Here is a 14,319-nt window from a genome sequence, read left to right on the forward strand (position 1 = left end):
AATGCAATACTCTGAGATACTGGAGTTCTGATATTTGGGAGCTTTAAGCTATAATATGAGCATTTACCCTTTTGATGAGCACAAAAGATGTTCTGTGAAACATTCAGCTGTAGAAAGCTTTTTATTGTTGCTTCTCCCTGTAAGTACTGTATATGTATATGTTACAATTATGGAAAGAAAAAGAAAGAATCCACAGACCAATGTAGTAGATCTAATATCTTCTATTTTAGCATCTATGTGGGTTAGCTGTAGCAGGGATAAGATTAACAGGGAAAGAAGAGACTTCCTTGTATGTAAGACACAAATTTAAACATGAAAAACCCCCAAACCTGACATAATAAAAAAAAATATTAACTTATTACTTTTTTTTGTTTTTAGATGTCTGAGATGATTTTGCATTGTGATCCCAGCATAGCAAATCAGACTAGCAACAAAAAAACATGTATAGATTAAAAAGACACAGAGGTAACAGTCGACGTTACTGCTTTGATCCGTCTAATGATTAATTATGAGGGGGGGAGGGGGGGGAAGCAACTGCTTATCTGCAAACTCGCGTGACTTAATATGAAAAAAACAAACAAACAAACAAAAAACAGCTGTCACATAAAAAAAGTGTCTAAAAAGTAACCAAAGCCCACAAATATCAAGCTAAATGAAAGCCAATCAAGTGCTGCCTGCATAATTACATTTACTGTAATGTACCCGAAGTTTTAAAGGTTTTTTCCGTGTTTAGAAGGAGGCCATGAGCCCATTATACAGCAGACAGCTGTTACCAGGGTGCAATTCAGTCAGACAGTAGGGTGGCGCTGTATATTTCAGACCTTATCGACTAAGGCACAGTCAGTGTTTTTTCATTTGAAACAGCAGCAGTCACCACAGCTGAGCAGAGAAAGCTGTGGAGTTCCTGGTGATGGCCCCTGGATGCTGGATCCAAGAAAACTCAAAACCGACACTGAAATCTTGTGAGTGAGCCAGCTGTAATGGCTGCTGCTCACCTCATCTCCACCCAGTCTTATTCTTTTTGGACTAAACAATAAAACATCCCTTTAGAAAACAAAGATATGACAGAACAAACATGCATGTTTACAGTTTGTTTGGCAGGCCTCTGGATGCTTCTCTGCCTGAAGCTAAAGCTTCTACCAATCGACTGTGCCGCTGACGTCTTGTTGATTAAACAATCCATCACGAATAAGGAAACTTTTGCACTGGTTGAATTTACAAAAACATGCTTACATTTTTTTTTTTTTTTTTTTTTTTTTTTTTTTTACAGTCAGCAACAAAAAAAACAACAACCCAGGCTGTTTTCAAAAAAGGTGGGTCTACTGTTCAGCACTAACACCTTTTAATTAGTCCTGGTATCTTGATTGCAGCGTTGCTATTGGGTGGCCATAGAGGGGGGGCCATCAGGACGCAATGACCTGCACGTAGTTGGCGGGGTAGAGGCCAATCTGGCCATTGCTCAGCTGTCCTTTACACCAACCCTGCTCGTCCTCTTCTCCCAGCTTCAGTAGCTCCTCCCCTGGAAGGATGAGAGTCAGTTTGGCTTTAGTCACGTTCATTTAAATGAATAATTGGATACTGACTGGATATGCCTGCAAAATACAAGCAAAACGCAGGACTTTAGCCTCCTGTTTAAAACAAGTTTAAAACAAGTTAAAATCTCCTGTTTCCACAGCTGTGCTTGAGATTCTGATCTACAGTACAGGACTTACAGAAGTGCAGTAATGCAGGATCTTTCCCCAGCACATTAATTTTCTGTAATTGTGCCTTCTAATGGAATTTAAAGGTTTTGTGTATTTTTTCACTTTATGTTGTAATATGTTCAGTAAAAAGCTCTTGGAAGTTCGCTTGTGCAATACAAACAGGCTGGCTCTGACTCCCCCAAAAGTCGGGGACGAATCTTTCATGGAAATAAAAACCTCCCTACACAGCTGAGCTGAGCTGGGTTAAGCTCAGTGGTCCCATCAAGTCCCATTAGCTTGGTGAGAGTTACTATACACCACAGCAGCTTTAAACCTCTGTTATGTTTAACAACACGTTAAGCTTCATCTCAATTTTTCTCATTTCTGCACCTGCAGCAGAATGTGGGTTTTTTTGCCACTGGAAAAGACCAAAAAAAAAAAAAAAGAAGAAGAAGAAAAAAAGAAAGAAAAGAAACTTTTTGTGTTTGTCCTCCAAATATTTGCAGATGTGCTTTACAGATTTGTAAATTTCTTATGTTTTTTATTCAATGTCAACTTGCAGTACACAATTTTCTTTTAAGTTTAGGAATTTTCCAATGAATTCATGTTCAAATTTTGGAGATATATTATATACCTACATATTAATTTTGGACTTTTTGTCCGTCCCCTTCTTTCTTTTGATTATGTCCATTATTTATCCTCTATACTAAACGGAGTACCATTTGTCTGGTATACAGCAGCTTCTTTCCTCTTGACTGCGAGGAGTGTAAAGAGGAGGAGGGACGCAGCAAGATTTGTTACACCCCCGCTGTGAGGCTTTCTCCCAAACATTTCTGTGGAGTTGCTTTAAATATAAAAATAATTAATGAGGATACACGGTACACACAGGTAGCCTCAGTCGAATTGACCTAGAGAGCAGTTGCAACCCCTCCGACAACTTCTGGTCACTAAGGAAAAATGTATCTGCCAACGAGTAGGCAGGTTGGCAGAAAACATTTCCCTTCAAAGTAAAAGTTGGGCTTTACTGCTGAAACTACATGTTTGAAAAGGCAGAACTTTTACTTTGAAGGTGAATGTTCTCCATTCACAGTTAGCAGCACACTCTTCAGTTTCATAGCTCCTGGGAAGAGTGGTTGGCATCTCCCATACAAATGACTAATGACAGCAGCAACCTGCTACCGGCCAAAGAAATGACAAGGAGATTTTTGCTGTAGCACTGTATGCCTTTTTACAGCTGGTTTCATCTAGCAACAACAAGCACCTTTTACTCGCCAACTGGTCTGGTGATATTTTTCGACCACTTCCTGCGTCACTGCGTGACTGACCCTGAAATATTCCTTTCAAATCAATTAACTTAAAAAAAATCAAACAACCAGAAGCACACATCCATTAACTATCAACTCAATATTTTTATATTCATTATTTTATTTCCTCTTCATTTACATTAGTCGTTTCTTTTTTGGGCATTTGGCTTTACTCAGCTTACCAGACCTTACAATTACAATCAGATTAGTCACTGAAAAGCTACAGTAATGCACTGATAATATTTAGATGCATGTAGGCAAAAAGCTGAGCGTTTTATTTTCATGTGAAAGCTGGAAAAGTTAATTGTTCTACAAAATAAAAGCATTCCTGTGGGGGTCATTAAGTCTAATTAAAAACAAACAAACAAACAAACAAAAGCCTGAATGCTTTCATTTCCAGTATCCAGAGATATGTGAGTGCTTTCAGCAAGCTTTGTACATACAACTTTTGTAATGACGATCCAACTGAAGCCACAGAAACATGGAAGAGAGTAGCACAAATCTACCCTCTTATGCTCAGAGAAGTAAACTTTCCTATGCATGTATACTTCTTTCTGTGGAAACTTAGATGGAGTCGTTCATGCATTAGTTTTATCAGTTCAAAAAAAGTAAGATGTAATGTGTGTGTGTTTATGCACCACTCTGCATTACACTCTTACTGCATTTGAGGATCAGTGTCAAACATGTTGTCTGGAACAACATGTTTGACACGAGTATGTATGTCGTTCTTAAGATGAGGCATCACAGGCAGAAAAACCTGCCCAGCACTCTTCTCTGTGATGCCTTCCAACTAAAAAGCATTAGTAGGGGTTAATACCTGCTTTAAAGCTGAGCTCATCGGCTTCCTGGCCCGTGTAATCATAGAGTGCTTTGACTCGCACTCCCTCTACCTGCTCTTCTTCCTCCTCCCCGACGCCATTTACCGCCACCTTCTTTGGACTTTCATCATCTGACCAGTCTGATGAATAATCTTTCACCCTGTGAGAGAAGAGGGATAGAGGCGTAAAAAGTCAAGTTTGAACTTTTCCATTTGCCAAAAATAACATGAACATTTCCACAGACATAAGTTGGTAATAGGCAAATTTTCCCATTTTGAGTTTTCCCATTTTCCTGGCTTACATCACATGAGTGAATTGAGGTGTTTCAGCTGCACGGCATCTCCTGGGAAACACCGCTTTTATCATCACAGATATACAGGGAAGAGTAGCCTGTGGAAATGTCAGGCTCACAGAAGTCTGAGCTTGGAAAGCACCACATACAGATGTAAAATGTATGCATGTTATAGAATCACACACGCCCACACACACATATAGACTTATAGAATACCCAACTATCTAGCCCAGTGATGTCTCAGCTTACCAAATGGACATTACACCAGTGTTATTATTAGAAAGTGGGAAGGATGGCTAAAAATAGATAAAAAAAACTGTGACTCTTACTTCCCTCTTTGTTGCCTGTACTACATCCCTTCAAATGACAGCAGCAATAGCAGCTACACTGGAAAGAACAGAGCTCAAAGCATAGTGGTTAGGAGCCTTCCCTGTTAATTAAAAAAAAATCTCTTTATGCTTGTCTTAAGACACCAATTTAAAAAAATAAAATAAAATAAACAACAAAATTATTATATGACCACATATACATATATGTGGTACTGTAGTTCAACTAGATTTGTAGCACTGATATTGATTTTTCTTTTCTCTCTTTCTCTCTTTTTCTTTTTCAAAACAAACAAACAAACAAACAAACAAACCCATTATGGAGTACATAAAGATGAGCAGGTTTGCAATTCTTTTAAGGAAACATGGCTGTCCTGTGACATTCACACCGTCATGTTTCCACCTTTGAGACATCACACCAACTTAAATGAATTTCCAATGCCAAGCATTCACTCCTAAATGTATTGCTTTACATGTTGACCTGTCCCCAAACGGTGGGTGAGGTCGGGGTTGCGTGTCCCCACTATGTGACTGTATTTAAAAAAAAAACAAAACACATTTATGTCCTCACAACATGAGCGATACACGTGTATGCACGCACGCACACACACACAATGTTTTAGCTACTAATTAAGAGTGTCATCTATGTACAGGATGTTAACTCCTCAGGGTGACTACGAGGTAACAAGGAAAGTAAACCACATGCTGTCTTCTACCTCCGTCTCTGACACACACACACACACACACCTGTGAGAGACATAATTGTAGTCTTGTGTTTAGTCTGCAATCAACAGCCCACAACATTCCATTTTAAAACTTTACAAAACCAACAAGCACAGCTCTCTCTTTAAAATTTTCTTTTTAAAAAAAAAAATAAAATAAAAAAAATCAAGAAGTGTGTTTGTTATGTATTGATGCTGTGTATTCATGTGCATGTGCACAGCAAACACAAGCTCTTTATGCTCAGGTGGAAAATCTCTAAAAACTGTATTGTTATTTTGTTCCTGTTGCAAGCACGTGTAGCGAGGTAAACGCCAAATGAAATTTAAGACACTTAATTTGCACTTCGCTACACATGTGGTCAGATCACAGAAGTGATTACAATCCCTCTCATGTGGGGACTCCTGCAGACAGGGCAGATGTGGAAATGTGTCTGCTAGAGCAGGGCGATATGACCAAAAATATTTATCACGATATACATTTAAAAATTTGCGATAACGATATAACTAACGATATAATTGACACTAGACAAAATACTTTACAACTCCACAACTTTATTAGTGCAAAAACCCCATCAATGTATGTTCACTTAAACAAGCAGCTGTTTTTTATGTGCATTAAAGTTACATAAAAATGTAACAGTGCAAATTCCTTGCTGACAGTTTAACCAAAAGGTATTTCCAGTTGAAACTGGCCGACATATCCTCAGCATAACCATGTATAATATCCACAAAACTTAAAAAGAGGTTATAGACACACAATACGGTAATATTATGTTGAAGCACAGTACGTATCACTCCGCGAGGCTCCTGCCTACGATAGCCATAATGCTCCGACAATGGTAAATGGCAAATCGACTGGTTCTTATATAGCGCTTTTCTACTCATTTGAGCACTCAAAGCACTTTACACAACTTGTGCATTCACCCATTCAGACCCATTCGCACAAGCACATCTTTCTAAGTGCTTTATAGCTAACATTCACACACATTCATACTCCGATGGATGTATCGGAGAGCAATTTGGGGTTAGTATCTTGCCCAAGGATATTTGGCATGCAGACTAGGGGAAGCCAGGAATCGAACCACCAACCTTGCGATCAGTAGATGACCTGCTCTACCACCTGAGCTACAGCCACACAGCCACACAATCCATCAAGCGGTGCGGCTTCGTAGCTTAGCAAAGTCGTACTGAAACATCTGACAGATTTTCGAGCGCCGTGTACCACATATAATCGTTTTGAGGTCAGTAAACACAACCAGAATTCATACATAAGGCGCACAGGATTATAAGGGACACTGTCGACTTTCAGAAAAATCAAAGGATTGATTTTAAGTGTGCCGTATTTTCCAAACAACACGGTAATGCTAGCATGCTCTACCAAAAATAGTGCTTTGTTGTGTATCTGACGGACGAAAGCTAAACCAGTTCCACACCACTGAAGTTGCAGCATTTTTACAAACCAATTCTGGTTCATCCGTTTCATTTAAGGATCCGCTTTCGCTCTTCTCATTCTGCGTCGCCGCCATGTGCGCATGTAAACAAAGGCACTGCGCATGTGCGTTTTACCCATATTCTATCGCGATATTTCATTTTCCTATCATTGCTCAAAATTACACCGGTATTACCGTGAACGGTATGATACAGCCCAACCCTAGCATCTGCAGCTATTTGGTAGAAAAATGAAAACCAAGAACTACTTAACTGGTCCCTGGTTTTGCCAGAGGTTTCATACTGTTACAAAGGGAGTTTTTCCTTCCTACTGTTGCCAAGTGCTTGCTCATCGGGGGTCATCTGATTGTTGGGTTTTTTTCTATGTTATTGAAGGGTCTTTAACTTACAATATAAAGCACCTTGAAGCAACTGTGGTTGAGATTTGGAGATATTGGGGGAAAAAAATTGAAAGCACAACATATAAAGCACATCCCAAAAATCATATTTTAGAAATATTACCGCTGCTATTATCGTATTTGGCCATCAGAACCTGCACATTTGATTTTTAACCAAGTCTCCTGTATCCTGGATAGTTTTCATAAAGCCAAATTGTTTCCTGTCATCTCTGGGGTTTATTTGTTGTTAAAAAAGTTTAAAAAAAAAAGTCAGAGGTCATACCAATAATAATTTATTGGTTAGTCAGCAACTGCTAAGTGCAGCTGTACTTGGCCTTTTTTTCACATGTAATATTTCACTCCCATTTCATGGATCCACCTCGCCACCAGGTTCAGCTTTATGGTCTGTGAGTAGACATTTTGACTATAGGAGGTTAAAAGATTACGTATACTGCTTTGTGAGTCAAGCGCAATTATCTCAACAGATAGCTTCTCAACAGAGCACAGATGTTGGCGTTTATGATAACATTAACTCCAACATCATGTCCACAGTGTCCTCCTACCTGCTGGTGTCCAGGGTAATGGGACTCGGTGGGACTTCACCTCCAGCAGAGGAGACGATGTTGGTGAGGGTCACCACGTTCTCCTCAGAGTTTCCACTGTGCATCTTCTTGCTGATGGAGCGACTTGCCTCTGGAGACCACTCCTGCACACAGACACACAGTCATTTATTTACACTGACTCAGGTCTTTGTCTTTGTTTCTTTATCAGTTTATGTCGACATAAGTGACACAAGTTTAATGAACACTCTGTTGATGCATCCACGGGAGTCAACAAAAGCCAGAGCTAGGCCTTTAAAGTATGCTGCTGTTGCATTCAGTTAAATAAAGGATGATGATTTGAATGAAAGACAATGTGCTACACTACATTGTTATGGATGCACGGATATGCAAATGATTTGGTTTTGCAAAGTCAAACCAAAGACGTAGACGAGATCAGCAGTGCTGTGTGTTACAACACTTGTTAAGACTTCATCCAAAATGCGTTTCTCTTCAGATTCTGTAAGAAGCGCGTCAAATAACAGCTAAAAATCTGTGGAAGGATATGACAACAGCACCGGTGCTTTGTGTCACTGATAACGTTACCCAAGATGCAGCTAATTTTTGACATTACATGGTACTACTTGTCATTGTTGCACATTGTTGACTGTTTCAATTCAAAAACTGCTAAAGAACATAAGGCGTTATCTTCAGATCTCTTCTTTTGTCAAACCCACAGTGCTAAACTCAAAGGGAATCAGAGAGCTGCTGAAACTGACAAATATTTATATTAAAGATGCCGAGATTTAGAAAAATGATTGTCTTTGAAGTCCAGAAGTGCCTCATTAGCCATATGAAGAGTGTTTATGTCATGTTGTTAACACTTATCACCCAAGTTTTAAAATACAGACAATTATATATTATAGTTTTACAGTCGAATATAAATGAGCAAGAACAATGAAAACTACATAGAGACACAAAGCTATATGAAAATATAATCACAACACAAAACACCTGAGAGTTTTAAATGTGAAACCAAATCTGAACAAAGTGCACTCTTAAAAAAAAAAAAAACACAACAATTCATAAGTTTCAACATGAAGCCCTGTCAATCTTTAGATCACACCCAGACCTAACGCACCATCTTGTAATAGCAGGGTGCTGCTTGCAGGCGTGGGCAGCTGGGGATAGACTTGTTAGTATTTGCTGTCTTCAGAGGAACCTTGATCAACAGGAGGTGTGTGTTCAGTGAGATACCACAGATATAATTAGACTTCTTGACAAGTGCTGTGTATAGGTTTCCCATCAAGTGAAGCCATCGTACAGCTCCTGCTCGCCTGATCTGTACACAGTGGGGGAATCGTGCTTGGAGTTATGAATGAATGTAGTTAACTGAAAGTCCTCGCAAGTTCAGACATGTGTGTGTGTGTTGGGACAAAGGCTCTCTGTTTGCATGTCAGCGACACTGTGGGAATGCCAGAAGATTCCTCAGAGGACAGAAAAGACACTTATCCCTGCCAGGATCTTCCACTTGCTTACTTTTTGCAAAGAATAACTGAGGAAGGTAAAAAAAAAAAAAAGTGTTTACTTTGTCATCACTGCAATATTGTTAACCTAATAATCTTAAAATACAGAATCCAAAGATCAGACTCATTGATAACGCTGAAAATGTGCATGTGTGCAAAACCCAGGAACTGAGAAAAACAAATCTATATAAGGAAAGTGGAGAGATCCCTCCACCAGGACAGACAGACGTCCAGCAGATGTCAAGCAGCACAACCGATGTACTTTATAATTACCTAAACCATCTTCAGCTGTGTGCTACCACTCGAACGTCTCTACTAAAGCAGTAACGATGCTTCAGTTTTTATTAACCAAAACAAAAAAATACTTCAGAGAAAAGCTAAAGTATGTTTGATCAAACAAATGGATTTGAGATCATCCAAAAATCTTCTGTCAGACTTTAAGTAACTGTGTTGTTCGGATGTTACATGCAGAGTCTTTTCTATAATTTGAAATTCAAAGCTCCAGGTCTGGAACAGTAAACATAGCGGGGAAGTGTGTGGCTGCCAGAAATAAAGGTGGAGGATGAGAGGCAAGAATCCAGATAATGTAAGAAGAGGCTCTGCCGAACCACGCACAGAGAGAAAATAGGACAGTACAACATTCACAATGACTGACCCTGACTGTGACTCAGGAGCAGACAGCAAAGAGGGTGGGGAAGTACGCAATATGTAACATTCTGGAGACGTGTAAGAAGTCACTGTTTCTCTCTTTTGTGTTTTAAACAGTGAGATAAAAAGACTTCTTGAAACCAAACTTGGCGAGCACTTCATCATACAGACTACCGACTTCAAGTGCAGTTGCTCTACACTCCTAAATTTGCAATGCATATTGCAGTACCTAAAAATAATTACACTTCTAACAATACTGCTAAAACTGGTAACAGCTGTCAGTTTTCAAAGAAAGAAAAAACAATTTACACCGATCAGACAAAACATTACAAGCAAAGACAGGTGAAGTGAATCACAGTGGTTATCTCTTTACCATGGTACCTGTTAGTGGGTGGGATACTTTAGGGAACAAATGAATATTTTTTCCTCAAAGTTGAGTGTTAGAAGAAAAATGGACAAGGATTTGAGTGAGTTTGAGAAGGACTAAATTGTGATGGCTAGATGACTGGGTCAGCATCTCCAAAACTGCAGCTCTTATGGTGTGTTCTCAGTCTGCAGGGGTTAGTATCCATCAAAAGTGGTCCAAGAAAGAAACAGTGGTGGATGGATGTATGACCGGACTTGTGGGGAGCGAAGGTCGGCCCATGTGGTCTAATCCAAGACACAAAAGTTAATGTTCGTTCTGAGAAACACCTGGCACCAGGATTCAGTATGTGAAGAAGGCAAGCTAGCAGAGGCAGTGTGATGCTTTGGACAATGTTCTGCTGGGAAACCTTGGGTCCTGCCATCCATAAGGATGTTACTTTCACATGTACCACCTACCTAAGCATTGCTGCAAAGCATCTACAGCCTTTTATGGAAACAATATTCCCCGATGGCTTCTTTCAGCAGGATACTGCACTCTGCCACAAAGCAAAAATGGTTCAGGAATGGTTTGAGAAGCACAACAATGAGTTTAAGGTGTTTACTTGGCCTCCAAATTCCCCAGATCTCAGTCCCATTGGTGATCTGTGGGATGTGCTGGACAAAACTATGCGATCCATGGAGGCTAACCTCAAAACTTACAGGACAACAGGATCTGTTACTAACATCTTGGTGCAGATACCACTGCTCGCCTTCAGGGCTACTTTGGCAGAAAAAAAAAAAGGACCCACACAATTTTATGTCTTATTGGTGTATACTCTATTTTTAAAAGAAAGGAATAATGAGTAACTGTTTCATTTCCACTAAAATACGATGGTTCTCCTTTGTATGATAAGAATCATATTCTATAATTAGGGTATTGTAGAATACGCTAATATACCTTTCTTACAATGTAACTATTATGGACGTATGCAGAATATTACAGTATCCCAAGGGAAAAACAACATGCCTGGGAAAACACAGTGTATGTAGTTTCTTTAATTCACGCCAAAACCCCAGGACCATGGAGAAAATTTTGGACATGTAACCCTGGCTGTGCAAATTAAACAAAAACTCAGAAAGTGTCCTTTAGGTTATTCTTGTTTTTTGAAAAAGAATTTACATGAAACAGTAGTTTCATTAAAAAAACAACAACAACAAAAAAAAAACTATTTTGTCACATATGCTAAGCAGACTACAGAATCCTGAGACTCTAATCTGAATTCCTGCACAACAATCATTTGCACTGTTGTTTGTGTTTTTCCATATGTAAATATTTGTATTTATTGGTCCTGTCTGCAGCAGTGAGGTGCAAGTTCCATTCCACTAGAAACTAATCTGTGTTTGTATGTGTGTGTGTGTGTGTGTGTGTGTTTGACATTCCTAACCCCACTCAGAGCTTTCAGTCACAAAATGAGGCTTTCACTGGAACCCTGCTTAATATTCAGTCCGTCCCCTAAAACACACAGAGTCATGTTTCCATCTCCTCGGGAATTCAATGCAAATCACTACAATGTCCTTTAACAACCCCTAAAAGAATCGTTTCCTCAACTTTAAATGGAGTCCTCAAACTCAAAGTTAATGATTTACAATATTTACTAATGAGTATTTAACCAAACTGAGGTCAAGTCCTGTTGAATGTGACCGTTTCAACAGATTTACGTTCCCACAGCACGGATAACGCACACACAGATGTAGATGACTGCACAGAAAAAAACAAAGCAAAACAAAATAATTCATACGCGACAGGGTGAACAGAGTTTGTGTTTTCACACCTCAAACTGGGGCCAGTTCATGCTCATGCCCGGTCCGTGGGTGTTCCTCCACCATCTGAGGTCTTCAGTTTCGTTGGCTGCACGAATGGTCTGGCCCAGGTCCTGGTACAAGGCTTTGAAGCTAATGGACAGAAAGGGAGTGAATAATCACATTGATTGACACTCTGTCATCAATCTGCAGACCATCTTTCATCTGGCTTTGCACCCTGTAACGCATGTTTAGGGACACTTGTCATTAACCCTGCTTCATCGGGAAAAGACAGGTTTCTAAGTTGGGGATCTTCTAAAGTCATAAAAGATTACTTATTGAAGCAGGAAGCAGTTGTCAAAGAAAACAACAGACTGTACTTGCTGGTTGAACACGGAGAGAATTAAAATTGACACAGTGCATTTTGAATTTACAGTAGCAGGTTCCTGATAGGTCCTGTTTACTCACAGGGCTGGGCATCGAGAACCCTAGAGCCGTCCTTTAAAGGTGGGATTTGAGATAAGATGAATGCACGCTGCATACTTTCTAATCAGCTTCATCAGCACTGAGCTGGTTTGTATACGCTCAGATATAACATGAAGAAAAAAAACAACAACAACATCTCTTCATCTACATCCAACCTTCCAAAGGAACAGCTGGTAAGAGGGCAGCTTTTTCCCCCGACACACTCTCAAAGTGTTTTTTAATATATTTTTTTTAAAGGATCTCAAACTTATCACAGAGATGGAACATGGTTTTTTGGGGGGATTTTCTTTCCACTCTCTGTAATATGTACCAGGACGAACCATCTAGTTAACACACATTTCGCACCAGTAGTTGAATATTATCCCCCCATGTTTAAAGCCTTACTGACTAGTGTCACATGGGGGAGGTGGGTGAAAAAGTATTCCCATTGGTCCTTTATAAATTAACTCATCATCCAACGTGGTCTGCAGCCTCTAACTGACATAACACTAAAGGCTTAAAGAAAAGCATACTGTAAAGGCTGTGAGTTATATGATATTATACAATTTCATATTTATTGTAGCTGCAGGAAACATGCTCACTGTGGGACTAAAGAAACACGTGTTCAGGCTTTTTATTTGATCATTCGGACTCCTCAAATCTTTCTTAAGTAATGTTTTATATACACATATATATCGGTGCTCTGGAATAAATACATGGATACCAGAGGAAGTCTCTCAGAGTTTAAAAAATACGTTCACACAGTGAGAAACTGCTCTTCAAAAGAGCAGTTTCTTCAAGGGTTAATTTGCTCAATATTTGGACAGAGTTGGCTGGACTTTGCCATGGTAACCATTATTGGTAAAGTTGCTTGTTTGAATAAAATATGAGGTCAACAGTTAATGGACAACAGCAAGAGTTTTCCATTAACCCCTGTGTACATACGCACATGTTCAGACCGACATCTGTGCCTTCGCAGCTCTGCATGCCTTCGCTGTGAGTCATGGATCGCTTGATTCGCGATCCACGTAATTTTGGATATCTAAATACAAGCATGTGGATTTTTCCTTACCTGTCTTTGGAGGATAGGTCAAGGTGTGTATGGATGTCGAGCAGGACATCTTTAAAGAAACACAGCCTCTTGCGCTCGGCCTCCTGGGTTAAGTCGAACACCTGCTCCATGTCCTCCATGTAGCGGGGGTTACAGCGGTTCAGCTCCTCCAAGGCCTTGGAGTAGCGCTCCTTTACCTGCCATAAACACACACACACTGAGCTACTGCGTAGTACACCAATGTGTGTTTTGTTAAATGCACCATTTCAATTACACTTCATGGTCTTACTCAGGTGCATGTGTCTTGCATGCTTTGAGTATATGTGCAGGACTGTCTGTTCCAAAGAGCAGAATAAAAACCTTTGGAAAGCAGCTATAAAGCTCATTGTAGTTTTATTCTATTTTAATAATGAGACATTTCAAGCTTTATTCAGAATTGCATTTTTTGTTCAATCATTTAAGTGAATTTATTTTATCTAACATTACTTTATTTTATTTATGGATTTAAATCAGCTTCCAGTGTAGTTCAGATGAATAAAAAAATATTCAAAGTGACAAAAGAACTCAACTTTTCCATATTTCCTGATTTATCTAAGACACTTTGAATAATACTTAATGTCAAGAGTGCAAGAGTGACCAACTGAATTCTGGGAGTTTTTTTTTTTATTTTATTATGCACACAGTATGAACAGCTCTCCATCTTTAGTAAGTATTATTTACACTGATAACATGCTGGTGACTAGAACCTGCCATAATTAGACTGTCTTCTTCTTCTGTGAACTCTTGTAAGAACCCACTGAATAAAATATTTAAACATCTTAATGATTACATAAAGTGTGCAGTGATTAAACGCAGCAGATACCAACACGGGGCGCTGAGACTGGTTGAGACAAGTGATTGAGGACTGAAGGCTTTTTTGGGTGTATTTTATTTCAAGCTGTGAATGAGTAATGATATTGGATTTCATTTCCTTGT

General features: G+C 39.3%; 1 protein-coding gene across 3 annotated transcripts in view; it reads right to left on the reverse strand.

Annotated features, from left to right (window-relative positions):
• The window catches only part of LOC102780364 (protein kinase C and casein kinase II substrate protein 3), a 35,810-nt gene continuing 21,491 nt past the window's right edge, over positions 1-14,319 (reverse strand). For all 3 annotated transcript variants that reach the window (XM_087841796.1, XM_087841801.1, XM_087841802.1), the window contains 5 exons: positions 13,366-13,541; positions 11,861-11,981; positions 7,534-7,676; positions 3,804-3,964; positions 1-1,519 (listed from right to left, as the gene is read on the reverse strand). In XM_087841796.1, the coding sequence (XP_087697922.1) occupies positions 1,404-1,519; positions 3,804-3,964; positions 7,534-7,676; positions 11,861-11,981; positions 13,366-13,541 (717 nt within the window). In that variant the 3' untranslated portion in view covers positions 1-1,403. The remainder of the gene's footprint in view (positions 1,520-3,803; positions 3,965-7,533; positions 7,677-11,860; positions 11,982-13,365; positions 13,542-14,319) is intronic.

The sequence above is a fragment of the Neolamprologus brichardi genome, chromosome 1, assembly GCF_056152115.1.
Source record: "Neolamprologus brichardi isolate AB-2024 chromosome 1, ASM5615211v1, whole genome shotgun sequence".
Classification (NCBI taxonomy): domain Eukaryota; kingdom Metazoa; phylum Chordata; class Actinopteri; order Cichliformes; family Cichlidae; genus Neolamprologus; species Neolamprologus brichardi.